This window comes from Podarcis cretensis, assembly GCF_951804945.1.
Source record: "Podarcis cretensis genome assembly, chromosome: 5".
In the NCBI taxonomy this organism is placed as follows: domain Eukaryota; kingdom Metazoa; phylum Chordata; class Lepidosauria; order Squamata; family Lacertidae; genus Podarcis; species Podarcis cretensis.
The window spans coordinates 37,986,702-38,008,517 of record NC_137174.1 but is presented as its reverse complement, the minus strand read 5'-3'; the positions used below and the strand labels follow the sequence as shown (position 1 = coordinate 38,008,517).

The 21,816-nt window shown below is 42.5% G+C and overlaps 1 protein-coding gene and 1 long non-coding RNA gene across 4 annotated transcripts in view; both read right to left on the bottom strand.

Annotated features, from left to right (window-relative positions):
* The window catches only part of MYOF (myoferlin), a 99,471-nt gene that overhangs the window by 57,358 nt on the left and 20,297 nt on the right, over positions 1 to 21,816 (bottom strand). For 2 of the 3 annotated variants that reach the window (XM_079976530.1, XM_079976531.1), the window contains exons 4-13: positions 15,805 to 15,913; positions 15,290 to 15,380; positions 9,446 to 9,606; positions 8,646 to 8,774; positions 5,479 to 5,541; positions 5,339 to 5,389; positions 5,103 to 5,133; positions 4,441 to 4,556; positions 2,871 to 2,997; positions 1,242 to 1,345 (exon numbers count right to left, since the gene is read on the bottom strand). In XM_079976530.1, coding sequence (XP_079832656.1) covers positions 1,242 to 1,345; positions 2,871 to 2,997; positions 4,441 to 4,556; positions 5,103 to 5,133; positions 5,339 to 5,389; positions 5,479 to 5,541; positions 8,646 to 8,774; positions 9,446 to 9,606; positions 15,290 to 15,380; positions 15,805 to 15,913 — 982 coding nt within the window. Of the gene's footprint in view, positions 1 to 1,241; positions 1,346 to 2,870; positions 2,998 to 4,228; positions 4,308 to 4,440; positions 4,557 to 5,102; positions 5,134 to 5,338; positions 5,390 to 5,478; positions 5,542 to 8,645; positions 8,775 to 9,445; positions 9,607 to 15,289; positions 15,381 to 15,804; positions 15,914 to 21,816 lie in introns of those variants that run through there. The other variant, XM_079976532.1, reaches the window with a different exon arrangement.
* On the bottom strand, positions 18,109 to 21,281 carry LOC307216370. The gene is made up of 3 exons (XR_013839068.1): positions 21,142 to 21,281; positions 19,433 to 20,714; positions 18,109 to 19,048 (listed from the first exon to the last, which is right to left on the bottom strand). It is a non-coding gene; the product is annotated as an uncharacterized lncRNA (long non-coding RNA).

Here is a 21,816-nt window from a genome sequence, read left to right as displayed (position 1 = left end):
GAACTCGAATGCCACAAACCCGGAAGTAGATGTTCCAGTTTGCGAACTTTGCTTTGGAAGCCGAATGTCCAGCGCAGCTTGCACGGCTTCCGATTGGCTGCAGGATGCTGCTACAGCCAATCGGGAGCCGCACCTTGGTTTTCGAACATTTCGTAAGTCAAATGAACATCCGGAACGCATTCTGTTCAGAAACCAAGGTATGAGTGTGTTCAGTTTTTGGCAGGCATTGGCCTGAATGCTAGACCAGGAGTCACCTATATGGCTCAGAACATAGGAACCAATTCCTAGGGGCTGAGGTCCCTTAGGCCTCCCCAATAAAATATTTGAGGGGGCTGCCCCCCCGCAAGTTGATGGGCATTGCCTTTCAAATGGTGTGTACACACTTTGTCTTGTGATCAATAATGCAGGACGGAACTTACTCCCCCCCATATTTTATTCGAATTTGCACCTCCTGCCCCAGAAGTACATATGCAGAAGGTGTACACAGATGCCTACCCTGGTGCCCACAGGGTTGTATCCTCCCACTGAAATCAGGTTTAAAAGAAGCATTTCATTGTAACCAAATGAATGTGCTGGTGTGTGGGTGGGTGGGTGGGTGTCCATCTGTGGTCATGACTGTTTATCCATTTTGCAAATGTGCTCACAGGTCCCAAAAGTTTGGTGACTCTTGGGCTAATCTATAGCATAATGTGCACAAGACTTGAGGTACCACAGTATTCTTATGGCTTATTGAAACAAGCCAACTTCAAACAGTGATTAATGATCCTCACTGGTTTCAAGCATATTTATTTATATACCATATTTTTCGCCCTATAGAATGCACTTTTCCCCCTCCAAAAATGAAGGGGAAATCTGTGTGCGTCCTATGGGGCGAATACAGGCTTTCGCTGAAGCTTGGAGAGCGAGAGGGGTCGATGCGCACCGACCCCTCTCGCTCTCCAGGCTTCAGGAAGCTATCAGCAAGCCTGGGGAGCCCTGCAGGAGTTCCCACAGGGCTCCCTAGGCTGCGGATAGCAGCCTGCTGCACGGAGCGCGGGGTGCGCTTAAGCAGAGCGCCCCGCGCTTAGGGCAGACATCGGCCAGCCCCACAAGCTCGGGGGACAGCGGGGAGGTGCAGCGCCACCATCCTGCTGTTCCCCGACCTGGTTTTGGGGGGGGGGGGAAATAAAGGAAAAATTCCTATGGGACGGAGCGTCCTATGGGACGAAAAATACGGTAGTTCTGTTATTAGCACCGAATACCTTTTTCCCAGCAAAGCAAACTTCCACAAATGGATCCACAAGGTTTTTCTTATCTGCTTCTCCACCAAATATTTCCTTTACAGTCTGCGCAAAAGCATCATCCACTGCACAGAAAACATACAGAAGAGGGAAAAAAATGGCAATCATTTTTCACAACCAAGATCTCGGAGCCACAAAGTTGGCATATTTCATGAACATGCAGCAATGTGGCAGCTGGGTGTGGTATTGTGGAACTTAAATAGCATGATAGTGAAAACTGAATCCAGCAAACAAGGGATCAGCGGCCGGAGACATGGGGCTCAGATTTGGCCCCTTCTGGAGTGATGTCTCGCCTTGGAAACACCAAGCTAGAGGTAACAGAGAAATGGGCAGGGATGGCAGCAGCTAAAATGACCCCAAATTCAGTGGCAATATTCACTACAATAGCAGAGGGGCTTAATTTTAGGAGTGGTGGCAACTTTTTTGCTGCTTTTTTTAAAAAGCTTTATTTTGTCACCAAAAAAGATGGAAATCCCCACTGGTGGCTGCCATTTTTTTTGCAGAGATTAGCTAGCCATTCCCCTACAATGCTTTGTCCCACAATGTTTTGGAATGAAATAAAATGGTGGCTGGGACTGATCATTTCTGGGTGGATCTGAGCCCTGTCAAAAGCAGCAGTGCTCACGGGGTTCCAGTGGAGAGCTCCAAATTAGTGGGGCTTGCATTTGGCACCGGATTAAAATAATGCTGAACACAAGTCCGAGCTGCAATGCAATCTGGAGGACACTCTAAGGTTCTTGATTTTTCCTTTGATGCCACAACTTTACCTACCCTGCCTTTGATGTTGTATGGCAGGTGGGTGTAGCTAGGCCCAAATGACCTTGTAGGCCAAATTGGGCAGTTTGGCAAGCCTTGAATTCTACACCCATGGTAGCAGAAGAAGAATAAATCTTTATTTGCATCAGCCATCAGCCACAGCAATAAAACAACAATATGATACACAAAGAGTAGAAATAAAAAGTCAATTATATAAAATATATTTTAGGGTTTTGAATCTATAGTCAAATAGTGGATCTTATTCTAATTGCCCCAGGTAAAAACCTTGCAACCTTTGCCGTCACCTGCTCATCTTGATCTGCCAAGAGAAAGGACACTGTGGCAGTGGCTGGGCGACCCGAAATGGACAATGAAAGAGGGGTGATAACCTCATTCCTCAAGTCTTCATAAAGAGTGCAAGCCAGAAGGACCTGCGCCACAGATTCAGTACTGACATCTACACAGGGATATAAGTGTTTTGTGTGTGGAATCTGTTGGAATCGTCCCTCAAGTACAGCCGAGGGCAAAACATTCAATCTTGCGAGAGTAAAAGCGCATCTATATTTTATAATTGCTAGGTTATGCAGATAGGGGTACACCCATGATATATGTAGAGGATTTTTTTTAACTTAAAAAGGTTATACAGTTATATGAGCCCCTAAATGAAGTTTGAAGCAGTACAGCCCAGACACAGGCTTACCACCTAGGTAAGAACTGAGTCTTAAGCATCTCTTGAGCTCTCAATAAACTAATATTGGTATAAAAAAAATCAGTTGCACACAATTCCAACTTTAAGAATGTGTAACTCAGAAAACAAAACAAAAAAGTTTATACTCTGAGGAATATCTTCAGCTCTGTAGATCTTAAGAACGAAAGTGACCCATCGGAGTACTATCCCAGCCGGCAGCAAAAGATTACTTTCTACATCATCGTTTTCATTCTCCCGCTCTCTATTTTCCACCTGTTGGAGACACATTCAAATGCATTATTCTCCTTCTCCTAGCAGACAGCAAGCAAGCCCTTGTTAAATAGCCACTACCTGCAAACATTTCAGAGTGAAGTGCAGAGTTGTGTGCATACAGGGCATAACTCTGGCAACTTCACTTTGAACTGATTAGTCTTTGCCCCTAAACAACCGCAGCTTGCAAGAGATCTGTGCCTTTCACAGATCATAGAATGCTGTGCTGTGAGCTTGTACTGGAATTATGCATGCATATAAATCTTAGAAGACCACACCCAGGGTGTTTTCACACAGATGATTTAGCCACTACATGTCACCAATGCTATTCTCCTGCAAAGTGGGAAGGCGTAATTGGCAGGGCAGCAAAGCTAAGCAGAGGTTCCTCTACTTTCCCCTGCTAGCTGTTTTTCCTCTGTATCACAATCACAAATCCTATGCAGAACCTATAATAGCAACGATGTACATCATACAGTGTCATTCTGTCTTCTATTCAGCGTTAGCTAAGTACATGGTACAAAGTGTGTAAGAGGCTGCAAGGCACTTTTTAATGTCTTAGACAAGGGTCTAAGAATTGGAGGGTTGAAGTTTTGAGGAAACCTTCCATAAGGTCAGTTTCACTAATCTTCAGTACAAAAGAATGTGAGGATTATCGGCACAAACCTTTAGGCTGACTAATATGTCCAACAATTTGAATTTTGCAGGTCAAGACTTGCACAATAGATTATGTAGCACAAGTTTAGCTAAAAACATGATTGGCATTTTGCTTGCAATGTATATAATCTTAAATGGAAAAAAATGGGCTCACTCTACACTGGATTCTTTCCAAATTACAATCTTTTGACATTTTAGAAGTCAAATTTGATGTGAGAATATTGTCATAAAAAGCAACAATAACAACATTCCAGAAGATTTTTGAAATGATATATATTATTGACCATGAAATATCGCCTTGGGCTGGCCTTGGGCTAATCAGAATCCTTCAGCTTTACGCACCTTACAAAGCTATTGTGAAGATAAAATGGGGGGGGGTGGCATGTATCCTTGCAGATTTGAACATCTCCCCATTTTAATAACACTCCCAAGAGCATCTGGAGAAAAAACCCAAGATTCACAGTCTTTTCTGTGACTGAATGAAGCATCTGGGAATAGCAGAGGGGAGAAGCAGTACCATGAGCAAGAAGAGGCTGTACCCCAAAGATGAGAAATTGGGAAAAGTTAAGGGGAGATGTACCTTTGAAAGGCAGCGATGCAGAAGGCCATGGGAGAGAAGCACTGTGGCGATAGGGTGGAAAGTAGCGGAGCAAGCAGAACTGGGGAAAAGAAACATACAGTAAGCAGGTTCGGTTATTAAAGTACCTTCAAATGTAATTTCTGGCACCAACATATTAACCCGTGTGAAGCATATTAGTAGAAGGAAAATATCTATTTATGACTGAAACTTACAGGTGGCTCATCTCCTGTTCCGAGAACGAACATGCTGACTTTCAAGTACCCTTTGGCACCTGAATTTGAATCTTCAGGGTCATTTAGAAGTAGCCATTTTCTCATGGCCGCATGTCCTGAAAATAAAAAAAGAGAAGATAGCATCCCTTCAGGGAAATAATATTCTAATTCTCTCAAATAAGCCATATGCAGGATTTTCTTCTTCTTTCTTCTTTAAGGAGTCACATTTAAACTGTGATGATAACTAGTGGCAGTGAGAAGCAGGAGTATCAAACGTGGAGGGGAAAGGGCAGGAGGCCATAGCTCACTGGTAGAGCATCTGCTTTGCATGCAGAATGTCCCAGGTTCAAGCCCCAGCATCTCCAGTATGGGCTGATAGAGGCTCCTGCCTGAAACCCACTTCAGAGAGCTGATGCAAGTCACTATAGACATTCCTGAGCTGGATGGAACAACGACTTGGTATGAGCTGGGCATGATTGGTAGGTGGAGTGGGGCAGACCAGACCAACTCCAAAGATTGCGGCTATTGCAGGGGTCAGCACACCTGAAGTGCAATGGATGATCCACACCCTAGGAAAACCACCTTCATAATCATAGTCAGCTATTCCCCGTTTTTCCTAGGAGGGAAATACAGAAGATAGTGCCTTAAAGACACATACTCACCAGGTTCATCGTAAACATAGCCAATGTCAATCTGAAACAAAGGTTTAGCATATTAACACCCCAGAAAAAACAACAACAAGGAAAGTACCATAGCAGGAAGTATAACAATTTTCACAAATAAAACTTCAGAGCCTCCATCTTTTGTGAGAAATGTGTTCCCCTTTCCCAACATTTTCATTACAGATCTGGTAAGAGGGTAAACAGAAAGCATGTGGTGAGACATCAAGAATACTTACTTTAAATTCCCCCATTAGACTGTCGGCACGTAAAGAATAAGAGTCATATACCTATAATTGAACGATAGGAATGGAATAATGTATTACTTTTATTCAACAATAATGAGGCAGTTATAAAGAACATTGTTAGTTTTACTTACCCGAATGCTTATTGTTTCATCAAAGAGCTCTGAAGGGGTCATGTGGACATTGTAGTAAAACATCTGTTAAGTCATGGGAAGAAATAACTTGGTTATTAAATCTGCATATTCATGGGAGTTAAAAGAGACCAAGGATTCAGATGAGGAATTTTATTCATGATGGAGGAAACTGTCTGTTTGAATCCAGCACAAATGCATGTTACATTTCTTCATATGACTTTCAGTTCAAGTTCTTTAATCATTTTACAGCACAAAATGGGACTTCTCAGTATAGGAAATACCAATGATTTCAACAGAGTTTACTTCCAAATATGTTTGTTTAGGATTTAGCCATCTTATCCATCTCTCTCATAAAATATGGCAACTAGACTTAGATTGTGCACAGATAAGAAAGTAGGTTTGCTTTACTATTTTTTACTGATAACAGTTAGCCACAAGGAGTGGTGTTACAGATAGGTAGCCGTGTTGGTCTGCCATAGTCAAAACAAAATTAAAAAATTCCTTCCAGTAGCACCTTAAAGACCAACTAAGTTCTTGGTATGAGCTTTCGTGTGCATGCACACTTCTTCAGATACATTGAAACAGAAGTCACCAGACCCTTCTATATAGTGAGAAGGTGGGGAGGGGTATTACTCAGAAGGGTGGTGGGACTGGGTGATTGGCAGATAGCTGTGATGAGCCTGTTGACGACTCTTAACGACTGCAATAGGTCTTACAGGAAAAAACAAGGGGTGAGAAGGTGAAAAATGGCTTTGTCATGTATAATGAGATAAGAATCCAATGTCTTTGTTCAGACCAGGTCTCTCCATGGTTTTAAGTTTGGTGATAAGTTGCAATTCAGCAGCTTCTCTTTCCAGTCTATTTCTGAAATTCCTTTGTAATAGAACAGCTACTTTGAGATCTTGTATAGAATGTCCTGGGAGATTGAAGTGTTCTCCTATTGGTTTCTCTGTCTTGTGGTTCCTGATTCTTATCTCATTATACATGACAAAGCCATTTTTCACCAATCCCACCACCCTTCTGAGTAATACCCCTCCCCACCTTCTCTGCAAGTACATTTTTATTAAAGTTATGGACGTAACAAACATACAAAAAGATACAGAAAAGCTTACAGAAGAAAGAAGGGTCACTACAATAGAAATATACAAGCCAACCTTTTCCTTTCTCTGGCTATACAAAGAGAATTAGTCTGGCTGCTTCCTACAAACAAAAAGAAGAAAACAAAACAAAACAAAAAAAACAAAAAAAACAAACAAAGCAAAAAACAACTTCCTTCCATCCTTTTGGTAAGTATCAAATATCTGCCTCCATTACGTATTTGGTTTTTAATCTATAAACCTAAATTCACTCGCTGGTAGTATAGTTCTAACCCCGCCAATTCACATTAAACATTTATTCCAATATAGTTCCAGTATTTGCTCCAATTTTTCAGAAATTTCTGTTCATCTTGATCTCTTATTTTACCTGTTAATTTGTCAAGCTCAGCATATTTTACCATTTTGATCTGCCAGTCATTCATGCTGGGGATGGTTTCCACTTTCCAATATTGTGCCAACATAATTCTCGCTGCTGTGGTGGCATAGAGGAATATCGTCCTGTCTTCCTTTTTAATTTCTTTACCCATCATTCCCAACAAAAATGCTTCAGGTCTTTTGGGAAAAGTGTACTTAAATATTTTTTTTAAGCTCATTGTAAATTGCTTCCCAAAAACCTTTCACCTTTTTACTTGTCCACCATAAATGATATAGGTCACCCTCCACCTCACCACACTTCCAGCATTTCTTATCCTTTAATCTATACATTTTGGCCAATTTTACAGGGGTGTGATACCACCTATATAACATCTTCCAAATATTTTCTCTCAAAGTCATACAAGCTGTAAACTTTATGTTACAATTCCACACTTCTAACCATCTTTCAAAGTCGATGTTATAGCCAAAATCAATTGCCCATTTAATCATTGCCTCCTTCACCTCCTCGTCCTTTGTATACCACTCTAATAGTATATCATAGATTCTGGATAGGGTTTTGTTTTTGCCTTCTATTACTTCTATATTAAATTTTGATTTTTTATCATCAAAACCCAACTTCTTCTTGTCCTCTTTTAACAAATCATTCACCTGGTGGTATTGCAGCCAACCAGTGAATAGATTTTTTATCTCTTCATAAGGTCTAAGTTTGGGCCCTTGGTCTGTTTTTCTTAACATTTCTTCATAGGTGGCATTTTTCTCCTCCATATTTATTTTCTTCACCGTTAAAACCTCTATTGGTGAAATCCACCATGGGGTCTTTCTTTCCAGGAGATTTTTATTCCTTTCCCATGCTTGGTATAATGGTCCCCTAAAAATATGATTCAAAAAACTCTTGTGGGCCTTCACTTTCCCATACCAAAGGTACGAATGCCATCCGTACCAATTATTAAAACCTTCCAAATCCAGTAGGTCTCTATTCTCCAGTTTTATCCAATCCTTTAACCAAAGTATACAAGCCGCTTCATAGTATAGACTTAGGTCCGGGAGAGAAAAGCCCCCTCTTTCTCTTTTATCTATCAAAATTTTCATTTTTATCCGTGGCCTTTTCCCCTGCCAAATATACTTTGCCAAGGCTCTCTGCCACTCTTTACATTGTTTTAGATCTTTAAGTATGGGGATGGTTTGGAATAAAAATAACATTCTAGGTAGGATATTCATTTTAACAACAGCTATCCTCCCTAAAAAGGAGAGTTTCATCCTCCCCCAAATTCCCATGTCTTTCTTTATACTCCTCCAGGTGGCATCATAGTTATTCTTATATAAATTTATGTTCTTAGCTGTGACCCATATCCCAAGATATTTCACTTTCTTAGCTACTGCAATTTCCGTCCTTCTTTCTAGATCTATCGTTTCTTCCTTTGTCTCTTCCTCTTCTCCCCACCTTCTCACTATATAGAAGGGTCTAGTGACTTCTGTTTCAGTGTATCTGAAGAAGTGTGCATGCACACGAAAGCTCATACCAAGAACTAACTTAGTTGGTCTTTAAGGTGCTACTGGAGGGAATTTTTTTATTTTGTTTCTACAAGGAGTGGGGTGAGAGTTAAAAACAGAAATAGATAAAATAAGTTTTTATTTTTTCCAGGTAAAAAACCTATGCCTTTCAGCTAGGAGATTATCAAATATGTAATACAATACCTCATCAAAATAAGGATTGTTGCCTCTTTTGATTCTTGTTCTGTGTGTCTGGCCACAAATGTGTACTTTCACAACTGGCTTTATGTTATTCCCAGAGAATTGACGTCCTTCAATGACCCTAACTCGAATCTAACGCAGGGAGAAAAACAAATGTAAATATTAGATCACCGATGTGTTCCTTTTATCGGCTGGTTTCTCATCATGTCACATTGACAAAGTGTTTCTTTTCTTTTATTGTTAAAATAAACTAACCACCAGTGCTGGAATCTATCAACCAAAGTTAGACAAGCCAGAAGAACATCTCATTCTAATGGGCAGAAATTAGAGTTTCCACTGGCTACATGGAACATTCCTGGGCCCAAACAAGAAAGAAAACCACTAGATCATGGTGAATGTTTATGGAGTGCTGCATCCTCACTTTTAGCTCCGCTGCTTATCAAATATTGATGGGGGGGTGCAGGAATACTCCAGACTTCACTTTTAAATCTTGAGATTTATTCATACCGCTCCTTTGCTATTCTAGACTGGAGCCAAGAGACATTACACCGGGGGAAAGAATCTTCCAAGATTTAAATGAGAGCTTCTGAAATGTCTGGAGATTCCGGAAGAGAAAAATTACACATGCTTACTATGCATGAATTTTCCTTTTCACTGATATTTATCATGCAGTCCTATGCGTTACACCACTGTGTTCAGTGAGGTTTACTCCGTGGCACCTGTGCACAGGATTGCAGCCTGCGGTCACCCTGAAATCTGGCATATTAGTTCTTGCAATGCATATGACTTATCAACTCTACAACCTGGAAGTCTTGAGGCTTGTTAGAAAGCAGCCTCCGGTTTTGCTTTCCTTTGGCAATTCGACGAGCAAGCTGAGTTTCGCGGGTGCCACGTGGTCCGCCCTGGGGGATGGGACCAGCTCCACTGTCAGGCGACTCCTCATCACCTCCGTTTTCTTCGCCATCTGCCAAAGATATAAATCAGTGCGGTCACTGTAGAAACAAGATGAACATAAGCAAAAACAACAAGGACTGGTGTGCTCATTCCTACGCCTGAAACTACACAGCGTGACCACGACTTTACTTAAATACAATTGAGCGTATGCTGCTTGAAGGTGCAATTAGGCAGTGACCTCATTTATCTATTATAACCAAGTTTTCTATACAGCGGTACCTCGGGTTAAGAACTTAATTTGTTCTGGAGGTCTGTTCTTAACTTGAAACTGTTCTTAACCTGAAGCACCACTTTAGCTAATGAGGCCTCCTGATGCTGCTGCGCCGCCGCTGCACAATTTCTGTTCTCATCCTGAAGCAAAGTTCTTAACCCGAGGTAATATTTCTGGGTTAGCGGAGTCTGTAACCTGAAGCGTATGTAACCCAAGGTACTACTGTACAAGGATATTCAAGGCAGTTCACAGCTAAATAAAAAAGCATCAATCCGATAACCAAAACCATAACAAAAAAATTTGCATAATATAAAATGTTATATGGTCTACCGGGGAGGGGGGGAATACTACCGAACATTAGGATAAAATACACATTTCACAACAGTTCAAACTAAAACAAGGAGCAACATAATGGGAGGCTTGTTTCCAGCTATTCTGCCTCCCCCTTGCCTTTGGAAGCCTTTTAAGAAGTTCCTGCAGGAGAGAGACTATGAGCAACATCAAGGAGGGCTAAGGGAAAAGTGGAACTGTCTAGCTCCCTTGCTTTTTTGCTTTTTTTTTTTTTTTTGCTGATAAAAGAATTGCTAATGTAAACTTGCTACATTTATAGTATTGAAATGTTGCATCTCTTATGTTATTATATTTGCTATTGTGTTGTTTTGCTATGTTATTATGAAATTGCTTTTGCACTTTGATTTTGAAATGCTTTCCTGTTTTCTTTGTTATAAAAGCCACTCAGAGGCTGAGAAGGGGTTTTTTTGGGGAGGAGGGTGTAAAAGTGGCATATGAATAAAATTATTAAGTTAATTAAAAATCATTATCAGTAGGCATAAGACCCAAAGCGTTGCTGGAATAGCCATATCTTCACATATTATACCTCCTTTAGAAAAGTGTGTTTTTTGTTGTTGTTGTTTGCCTGCCAAGTTGGCAGCCTCTCACCCTTTTTCGAACACCCTCCCTTGTGGAGTGTTCCCCCAGCCTCTGCTCCTCTCCCCTCTCCTTGGGAATCCCCCAAGCAGCCGCCACAGCCACCCCTGGTCTCTGAGCTGCCTCAGCTCCTGGCAACCAGCACCCCCTGGCCAGATCCAGAGGTACCATTTGCCTGGGGAGCTTGTAGCCAGGTGTGCTGCAACCTGTGCAAGCCTTTGTGAGGCAGAGATGTGAGAGGGCATCAGAGGAAGGGAGGGAAGGAAAGAAGGGTCAGAGGCCAGCATTGCCCATGGCACCCCTGACCATCAATTCAAGACACCCCAGAATGCCATGGCACACTGGTTGAAAACCACTGGTCTAATCTGACTCTGCATAGGATATGAATGACAACTGCATAATCTGCACTACCATAACATTGCACTACTCCACGTGAAACCATTTTATTTGGAATAGGCTGGGCTGCAACACAGAAATAGAATTTACTTCAGGATCCTGGTTTTGACCTATAAAGCCTTCAACGGCTGAGGACCACAATACCTCAAGGACTGCTTCTTCCCATATGAACCTACCTGTACCCTGAGATAATCTTCCGAGGCCCTCCTTCGTGTGCCTCCTCCTCAAAAGGTCTGGAGGGTGGCAACATGAGAATGGGCTTCTTTACAGTGGCTCCCCATCTGTGGAATGCTCTCCCCAGGGAAGTTTGCCTGGCGCCTTCATTATACACCTTTAGGTGCCAGGCAAAAACGTTCCTTTTTAACCAGGCCTTTGGTTAATCTTATTTACATCCAACATCCTTTTAGAATGTGGTTCTTTTTTGGGGGTAAGGGTTATTGGGTTATTGTTATTGGTTTGATTTTATATGTTGTGGTCTTGTTTGTGAACCGCCCTGAGAACTCCGGGTTCAGGGCGGTGTATAAGCTGAATAAATATCTAAAATATAGATCCTTTCTTCCAGGTAAATGAGATATTGTGCATCCATCTTCAACCAGGAACTGAAACTGTGACATTCACAATGGTGTAATAAAATGTGGCAAATGTGGCAAATCCTCAGAAATTCTGAATTACAAAACTTTACCACAAATAATTAACCCACAAAGGGCGTCTCCCATAACGTATTTACTCATGATCCCTAAATAGAGGGTTTTGAATAAATTTAGTAAGACTTTCTCGGGAACTCATATTGTTTATTCATACTATTTTTCTCTTTCAAAGTAGATTTCATCTTCACATACTTTACTGATCAGAATCTAAATTGCTAATTAAAAAAAACCATATCTGCTTATGTATACAAGATACAAACAGCTGCCTCAGAACTTCCTAATAATAACAACAATAGTCAGTTGTGTGATTAAACTATCTGTAGGCTGTACCACTTCAAAGTATAGATGAGGGGTTGCATGTTGTTTTGCAAAAATACCTTGCAAAAGTAAACTCTTATTTTCAAGCAGACATCTGAAAGCAATACCTCCTTCTGTGTCACAAAGCACATTTTGCATGAGTGCTTTTCTGATTTAAGAGAAGTTAATGAAACATTTCTCTTGTTTAGGCCAGTTCCTACCTTCCAGCATGTTCCGTTCCTGGGGAAAACACAAGAGGCTAGCAGATTCACTTTGCACAATACAATTTAAAGTTTAAAGGTGACGCTACTTGATGAAAACTGGAAGAACAAGTTTCTGTAGCTTGGGGAAAGGTTACACCCTGGCCTCTAAGTATATATTTTTAACTAGCAAGATCCTCCTTTCTCACCTGGGAATCAAGGCCATACAACCTCTGACAATACAAGAGGCTTTCTGTAAACTAACAAATTGGTTTTCAAGACATAAAAAGCTAACATTTGGGAGAGGCTTTAAATCATAACAGTGACTATCTTCGGCAGTAACTACTGAAACAGAGAGCTTCAGGCATGAATTTGATTTATAGAGGCAAGCAAGGTGACACCTTGAACGTTTAGTGAAGTGGAGTGTGTCATAACTCTGAATTAGAAGAGTTAACATAGACTTTGGGATGGGGCCGGCTCAAGGCATTTTGGCACCTGAGGCAAGCCACAAAATGGTTAGAAACAGAACTGTAGAGTTGGAAAGGACCCTGAGAGTCATCTAGATCAACCCCCTGCAATGCAGGAATCTTTTGCCCAATGTGGGGCTTGAACCCACAAACCTGAGATTAAGAGTCTCATGCTCTACTGACTGAGCTATTTAAGAAGTGCTCCCCTCCTGCCAGGGTACAAGGGGGGTGAGCAAAGTTGTACATAGGGAACAAGGGAGGGAATATAATAAACCTTACCCAATGGTTGAACTGCGAATCAAAGGTCATCATAGGGGGAGAGAGGCCCACTCTGAATCATGCTGGTTGGATGCAGAGCCTAGAAGACCCCAGAGGGCAGACCCTGCCATTTTCTCCCTAGGGGTGGGAACAGACCAGCAGTGCCTCCTATTTGCCAAGAGGCTGCTGTGCAGGCAGCATGGGGAGGCTGTTAAGGAGGCGGTAGTTTCAAGGAGCATGTGGCAGTTGCAGCTGGCATCACAACAGCAGGCAAGCTGTTCCTTGGATTTGTCACCTTGCCTCATGGGTGGGCCAGCCCTGACGTTGGGGATTTGCAATACAGACCTTTGAAACTTAACTTGAGGTACGATTACGGGTAACTTTTCAGGGGGGAAACATTTGCTTCCAGAAAAAAAAGGATCACTTCGAAGGAAGAAAGGAAATGGGGTGGAAACTGAACTCTAAAATACCAGAGAAAGTAATTGGAAAGGATAAAAATTGGTTTGCAAGTGTCCCAGGTAGCTCACCTCCCACAGTCCATCCCCACAAGCAATTTTCTCCTCAGCCAGCTAAGAAAATGTGCTGGCTGGGTGGAGCCCAGCTAAAAAAAAATGTTCCTGCACCTATCATATCCTGTCTAGTTTGGCTCCAAAGGACTATCATAGAATAGATAGGCTGTTTTATTTGTTTCCTATTGGCCCCATTTGGATGCAATGTTAACTTTATGGCCTCTTACACCTTTACCAGCCCATCTTATGGCACAGCCACAAGGAGGTAGGTTATACTTCCACTAACCAGAGTTCCAGTTATACTTAGGCTACGTACACATAACTGGCTTAAAGTGCCACAAGGTCTTTCCCTCCCTGCTGTGCTTCAAGCCACATCTGCATGTTGCCGAACACACCAGAGAGGGCGGGCAGATGTCTCCACCTGATGCACATCAAGTTGAAGCTCTGGCTTGAGGGCAAATGCTTCAGACAGCAGTACTTCTCAAGAAACCACAGGATGACTCTGCATCATGGGTAACGCCTGTGCACACCGATTTGAGAGCCAGTGGTGGGAGCACAGTGGATCCAGAGTAAACAATAATGTGCACACAGCCTGGTTACTCCGAATTATGGTTAGTTCACCCAGACCTGTGCCTAGAAATACAGAGCAAAGGTAAGTCTGGAAGAGCCCTAACTTCTGTGTAAGCTTTGTGCAAGCAAATCATCCTGAATGCTCAATAAACAGGGTTGCCAGAAAGGGTCTGAACTGTGGTTTATGGCCGTGGCATGTCCTGCAGAGTTCAGATGAGATGGGAATCCCTGGTCAGTTTAAAAGCAGAAGGATCTGCCCCAGAGAAGGAGAAGGAAGAGGACAGGCAATCTGTGAGCCCAAGTTATATCAATTCTCCATAAGAACCTCATCCCCTGGCTGCTTGGTTTTCCTTCTGGAGGCTTGTTGTCTTGCTGTGTGCTTGTAAGAAGGAGATCATTTACCTAATGTTCTTAGCTGACTATTGAACTCTGTTGGTATTTAGAATATGTAGGAGTTATTTCTTAATCTTATGGGATCTGTTAGGGTACCAAGGTGTTGCTCGAGAGCAAGTAGGCAAATGCCTCCCTGCTCGGCTGTGAAGCCTTGCTTTTGATGCCAAAATAAACTTTCTCTGTGCAGAGCGCCACTCTCCCGTGGCTGGCTCATTCACTGGCAGAATCTGAGAGTGGGCGGTCCTTAAACCTTCCCCAGCAGAGTAGTTTCTTGATGCCCAATCTGCGCCTCCCCTCTCGGCGCGGAAGCCTACTGCGCAGGGAGGGCGTGGGTAACGGAGGACCTCTCTCCTCCCCGCTTTGCCCAGGCAAGGTGTCCTGGCACCGCCTCGCCTCCTCCGAGCCCTGAAGCTCCTCTCCACTGGAGGCGTGGTTACTCTCCTCCGCTGAGGAGGTGCTGCTTCCCACAATCTTTGGGGGCTCTCTGTAATCCATCCGGCTTTTCCCCTCTGACCCCTGAGCCGATCGCAGTTCCCTGACAGGATCCTTACCTCTGCTCTTTTTAAAAAAATAAATAAATCCATAATATATAAAGGTGAGAAATGGCTTTTGCAAAAAGTTGTTTTTATCTTAATTTCCCCCCTTCCCAGCTTTATGATAAAGTCCCTTTCAACCTCAATAAAAATACATTTTTTTAAAAAAGGAAACAGTCTGGCTAGAAACTCTCTCTAAAAATCTAATGACCTTTTAAAAAAACACATTCCTGTGGGGAACAGAAGAGGAGGAAGGATTCGGGGGGGGGGGGGGAGATGAAATACCTTCAATGCCTTGTGAATCAGTTCCCCCAGGGTCATTTGGATTCGGAGGTCCAGCTGGTGGCTCGTACCCCACCACCAAATCAATTGTTGCCTAAATTAAAAGAAAAGAAAAATCACAAACATTATATAGGATCGAAAGAGCTACTTAGCTTCATGCAGAGGGATCGGCAAAAGCTTATGAGGCCGCCAGCCACTGATTTCATGTCACAATAACACTTTTCAGATTTTATTGTGCTTCAAAAGAAACATAACCCAAACTCTTGTTTGGTTGCAGAAACCAATGTGCATAATGGATAGGAAATAAAATTGCACCTGATGCCAAAAAAACTGTGCAAAATGGCACCCTCCTTACCCACCTTAACACCTACCTCCACACACACTTTCCCTCTCTATAGCAATTTTTAAATTGATCAATGCAGCTTCCATGAAATATATGTTGCCAAAATGTTTCCTGTGCTGTTGAAATAGATTATACTGTAAAACATGCAACTATGAAAAGTAAGGAGGTCACTCACGCCGGTTTCCAGTCCCTTTTCATTCAGCAGTGGAATGAGCTTGAATGGAAGCGATCTGCTTTGTGTGCCTACTAGTTCTTTGAGGGATACAGTTGCTGTGCCAATTAACCTGGAAGACAAGAGGGAAGGACGTTGCCCAGGGATACGCTTAGAGTCTTATATAAAGGACAGAAAACCTTTCTTTGATCAGTTGCCATTTCTTAACTGGCATTTTTGGCAGGAGGGATCAAGTCAGTTCTAAAAGTTTAGGTGTTGTAAATGAATATGGTACAATTTATTGCATTAACAAATAATGACAATTTAAGATAGACATAATATATCACAAGGACAGGAAGAAACATGATGGACAGAATAATTGCCACATACAGGAAGAACAAGGAGAGAGTTGTATAAATCATTTAATGTGTCAATACGAATGGAAGTCGTTAAAACTGCAGTTGCGATATAAGGGATCGTTATTTTGACAGGAGCGTAATTGGAATTTATAAGATTTATAAATTTATAAGATTGCAGAAATAAAGTAAATAATAAAACCATCAATTTTAGCACGCAGGGGGTCACTTAAATTGTATAATTTGGCATCTCAATGATTGGTATTATTAATTGTATTATGATTTGGCATTGTTTTAATGAGGCTTTTATTAGGTTGTTGTAATTGAAAACTAATAAAAATATTTTTTTAAAAAAATAATAATCAAAATTTGTTAAGTTTCTTATTTCTGCATTCAAATGCATATGAGATATTAACAAGGTGCTGGGAGATACTGGGCCGAGTTTAGCAGCTTTTATCTGTACAAAAGAATTATTATTTTGCTTCCAAGGTCATCAGCACTGATCACCTTTAAACAACACCTATCCAGGTGTTGGAAAGGGAGGGGAATGGCATTCCTATCTTGGTCTGGGTCCCCAACCTCCACAACAGTTATCAGCTCTGTCAAAGCTGACATAATATATTTTCTGTTTGATGGTATTTTCACTATGCAAGAGTAAGTCCCCACATGAAAATCCTACATGCCCCATGTGCAAATACTACATTATTTTAGCTAGGGGGGGAAATACAGTAACCGTGCTCCAACATCATGCCAGCAGATGAGACCTAGTTCCTCTCTCCTCCTCATCCTCCTCATCCTCCACCTCTTGTAGCCCCTGTACCGTCCTAATCTGTTCTAAAGGGTCCCCCAATGCTCCAGATTTTGGAACAGCACAGGGGGTTTCATGGAAGAGGGGAGGAAGGCTAAGTCTCATTTGCACAACTGGACTGTCACAGCTGGATGTTGCCCAACAATTTCCACTTAATGTTTGTTACAGCAAGCGTGACTTATGTACATGCAATTGAACTACTGTATTTACTCAAATTTAATGCTCACTTTTTTGGCCGAATTATGTTGTGAAAATTAAGGTGTGCATTAGATTTGAGTAAATCTGGCAATACCTATTCTTTCCTAGTCTACTCCTCCCCTTACCCTCTTTTCTCCCTGTGGTGAATTATAATATTGTAAGCTCCTTGGAGACAGGGGCCTGTCCTCTTGTACAGTGGTACCTCGGGTTAAGTACTTAATTCGTTCCAGAGGTCCGCTCTTAACCTGAAACTGTTCTTAACCTGAAGCACCACTTTAGCTAATGGGGCCTCCTGCTGCTGCCGCTGCGCCACCGCTGCACCACCGCTGCATGATTTCTGTTCTCATCCTGAAGCACAGTTCTTAACCTGAGGTAATATTTCTGGGTTAGCGGAGTCTGTAACCTGAAGTGTATGTAACCTGAAGTGTATGTAACCCGAGGTACCACTGTACTGTGCAAAGCTCCACACCCAATGATGGTGCTATAGCAATAAACAAATAAATAATAAACCAGGATTCATGTGGAGATGTAACCCTAATGCATGAACAGTTGCAAATTAAGGCGGCACTTCATATATTGCTGAAACTGTTGTCCCCATAATGTTAAGCGTCACTGAAAATGGAGGCGGCATTCAATTCATTTCATAAGTGTAATTTGGTTAGACAGTCCCTCACGCTATGAGGAAATGGTATCGAAAGTTGGAAAATTTCAAAACCATCCTGACTGTAAATCTGTTCTTACACGGCTGTCATAAGGTACAAGGGTGTGGCTGCTCACACTGTCAACAAGATGAGACAGCTTCATTTCCATTATCTTTGTTTAAAGACATTTCCTTACAGAAGCCTGCTTGTATTCTCAGACATAGAAGTGACATAAATGCTTTTAATTTGGGCGGGGGGGAGAGGGGGGATCACTTCCAGCTGCATTTGTACCACTTCTACAAGAAGAATTAAAGGCCCACAGCTCTTGATCTCCACATCATCCTCTTGTAGAGGCGCATGAAGGAAGAAGTGACGAGGCAGAGATTTCAGACTGGCCAATTTCTCCAACAATGCAAGCACAAGGACCATCAGAGAGGCGTGTGTGGAAAAGGCAGGTTCCAGGTTGCATGGCGACCAGTTTTACCCTTCCAGCTTCTCCTCCTTTGTGTAGTCAAGTGGGCATCTCAGCTGGTCCTGAGTGAGGGTGAGGGCTTCACCAGGATGGTTGCCTTGAGGAGAGAAATTCTGTTCTGGGTTTCCATCTATTTTTGTATGCTTCGTAAGCCTGTTGTGCATCTCACTTCCTCTTTTTCAGGGTAGGAGCCACAGTTTCCATTTTTGGACAAGTCTGTCTGAAGCTCCTTGAACATGCACGTTCCTGCCAGCTCTTATCACACTACTGTACACAAGGCTGTGAAAAAAGTTTGCAAGAGTTTTGGGTTCTCCCTGGATTCAGCTGACTCATTTTGCATTATACATTTGTGTGGGCTTATCTATAAATTGCCTCTAATTGCAGAACAGAAGCTCACTTGCACATTCTATTTTATAGTGTTAATTTAGAGCTAAGGACATTGTGTTTCTTAAAGGCTGTATTTTAAAAGAAAGAAAGAAAGAAAGAAAGAAAGAAAGAAAGAAAGAAAGCTTATACAAAGGAGCCTTCCTAGATAACTATAGCCATCCCCATTTTTCCACCACATACTTTAGGGCTCCAAGAGCAGCTGTGTTTAGAATATTCATTTCAACAACATTTTCCATTCCAAAGTTGCATCTTTGTCCATTAGACTGTATGCACACCACACATTTAAAGCATGTGATTCTCCCTGCCTCCCAGAATTTCTGAAACTGTAGTTCACCCCTCTAAGAGCTATAATTTCCAGTGCCCTTAACAAACTGGACTTCCCGGCATTCTTTTGGCAAGTCATGTGCTTTAAATGTATGGTAAGTACACAGCCCGGGACGCAGGTGGCGCTGTGGGTTAAAGCCTCAGCGCCTAGGGCTTGCCGATCGAAAGGTCGGCGGTTCGAATCCCTGTGGCGGGGTGCGCTCCCGCTGCTCGGTCCCAGCGCCTGCCAACCTAGCAGTTCGAAAGCACCTCCGGGTGCAAGTAGATAAATAGGGACCGCTTACCAGCGGGAAGGTAAACGGCGTTTCCGTGTGCGGCTCTGGCTCTGGCTCTGGCCAGAGCAGCGATGTCACGCTGGCCACGTGACCCGGAAGTGTCTCCGGACAGCGCTGGCCCCTGGCCTCTTAAGTGAGATGGGCGCACAACCCCAGAGTCTGTCAAGACTGGCCCGTACGGGCAGGGGTACCTTTACCTTTACCTTAAGTACACAGCCCAAGTCTCAACAGCTGTCTTTAGGGAAATTGCTTTCATGACTGAAGGATTGATTACTTTAATGCTCTTATCTAACATGCATAATCCTTCTCTCTAGGCATCACAGATAATAACAAACTCTTCCCTTATTGAGTACTATTGTCCCTGCAGATCATATTCTGAATTTTACATTACATGCATTGCAATCTGTCCCTTTGCTGCCACTTATTTTGTTGGACACTAATGGGACTTAAGCAACCTTCATGCCAAGTAACTTCTAACCAATTTTCCTTCCTGCCAATCAGTTTGTTTTCCTTTTGCCCTGTGACTTCATTCCCTAGACAAGGTTATGTGGATGATCCCACAAGATGCATGGCCAGGACTGATTTATCTCCAGACTGGGTTATTGTTTAGTTTGTTTGTTGGTTGGTTGGTTGGTTGGTCTACCAAAATAGTTGCATTATTGAACAATTGTGAGGGATAACAATAGAACAATTACCTATGTCAAAGCAAATTGAAGAAGTGGGGGTGAACCTCAGCACAAAGTGCTGCCTGTAAGTGGCATTTGCAGTGTTCGTTTTATGAGATCCCCCTCCCCCATTCACACAGGATTTCCTTCATTAAAGCAGATAAAATCTAAACTGGAGGCATCCCTATACCAAGATCCTATTGCCTAAGGTTGTTGAGTGGCAACTTTTTCCTCTACCTCCTGCAACATTAAATGGGTCAGGATATATCCTAACAAAATTTCTCATAGGATTGCAGACAGCACAGAATCTCTACTACTTTCAACACAGGTGAAAATTCAAGTGGTGTTTCACACACCATTTCTCAGGCTAGTGAAAAGTTATGTGCTTACCCAGGTTTGGTTTTTTTTGGGTGTTGCTCTCTTTGAGGCTTGTTGGTGTATTGTATTTATTTAGGAATATAAAGGCTGAGTACATCTTTAGCACTCTTACCAAGCAGCTACTCATATTTCTAGAGAGACAGACATCACCTGACATAGCTTCTTGGGGGACGCAATGTGCTTTAAAAGTATGGTATGTAGTAAGGGATGGGATGAGGAACTGAAAATTATTTGAATAGTTTCATTTACAAATCTAAGACTACAAGCTTATGGGCAGTTTCCTGGGAATCAAACCCATTAAATGTTGGACTTACTTTGGACTAAACATGCAGAGGACCAGAGCTGGAGAAGTTATTTGTAAATTTATATTCCTCACTGTGAAGAAATGACTGTTTTCTTGAGTAAAAGTCTGACCTACCACTTTTCTCTTCTGTTGTGTAATGGTTCTAGGGGTTGCTTGTGCGTAAATCGGTGCCACACTTGGCTGGGTTAACTGGGTGAACCCTTTCTGTTCGGACAGCCACTCATCCGTGGCTGTCTCAATCGCTGGCAGAATCCGTCAGTGGGCGTTTCTTGAACTTCTTCCAGCAAAGAAGCTCTTTGACGCCTAGTCTCCGCCTACTCTCCCTGCGCGGAAGCCTTCTGCGCAGGGAGGGTGTGGGCAGCGGAGAACCCGTGCTCTCCCCGCTGGAGTCATGGAGCCCCCTCGCCGATTCCCCCATTTGCCCCCCTTCTCCACTGGTGCTACGCTGATTTCCTTCCCCAGAAGATGGGCTGCCTCTCTCCCTCCTGGGACGCTCTCCGGAATCCCTCTGGAGCCCTCCCTCCTCCTCTGGCTCCGATGGCAGTTCCCTGACATGTTGCTAGGCTACCAACCATTCAGTGTCTGGAAAAATATGTACAACTGTTCATTTCTCCTCCCACTTATGGAATAAAACCACGTGACACAAATTTTTGGTGCAACTTGCTTTCTGTAGCATGAACTTCTATTCTATACTATGCAGTAGCAGAAAAGATTCCCCCTGTGTTACACTTCTTTTGTATTTCTTTTTTTACATGTAAAATAAAAGAATAAGAAGCTGCTTTAGCTAAATGACGGACTTCAAAGTGGAAGCTAACATAACAGAAAGCAGATGTGTGTCCCCCCCTCCATCCTCTCTCCCATCTTCCTTAAAAGGGAAAACTTAGCTGTGCAAATCGTCACGTGAGCTGGACCTTCAGCAACTTTCATATCATGCACGTTAACATTTTTCAGTCAGGGCTTTTAAAATTACTTTTCCAGTGAGGTAAAGCTTCTATTACAGCACCTGCACATTAAGCCTGCTCTGATCTGAAGGTACGATAAAAGTTTCTGCAAGTCAAAGCATGTTTCAGCTTCCAGGAAAAGGGGGCGGGGGGCGGGAATATGAAGTGGCTGTGTTGGCTTTAAATACTGGGACAAACATGCCACAGCGATGAGTAGTTTGCTGGCAGTACACAGCTGCAAGGAAACATTTACCAGGCTTATTCTCCAAAGAGCAAACTCAGTAAAG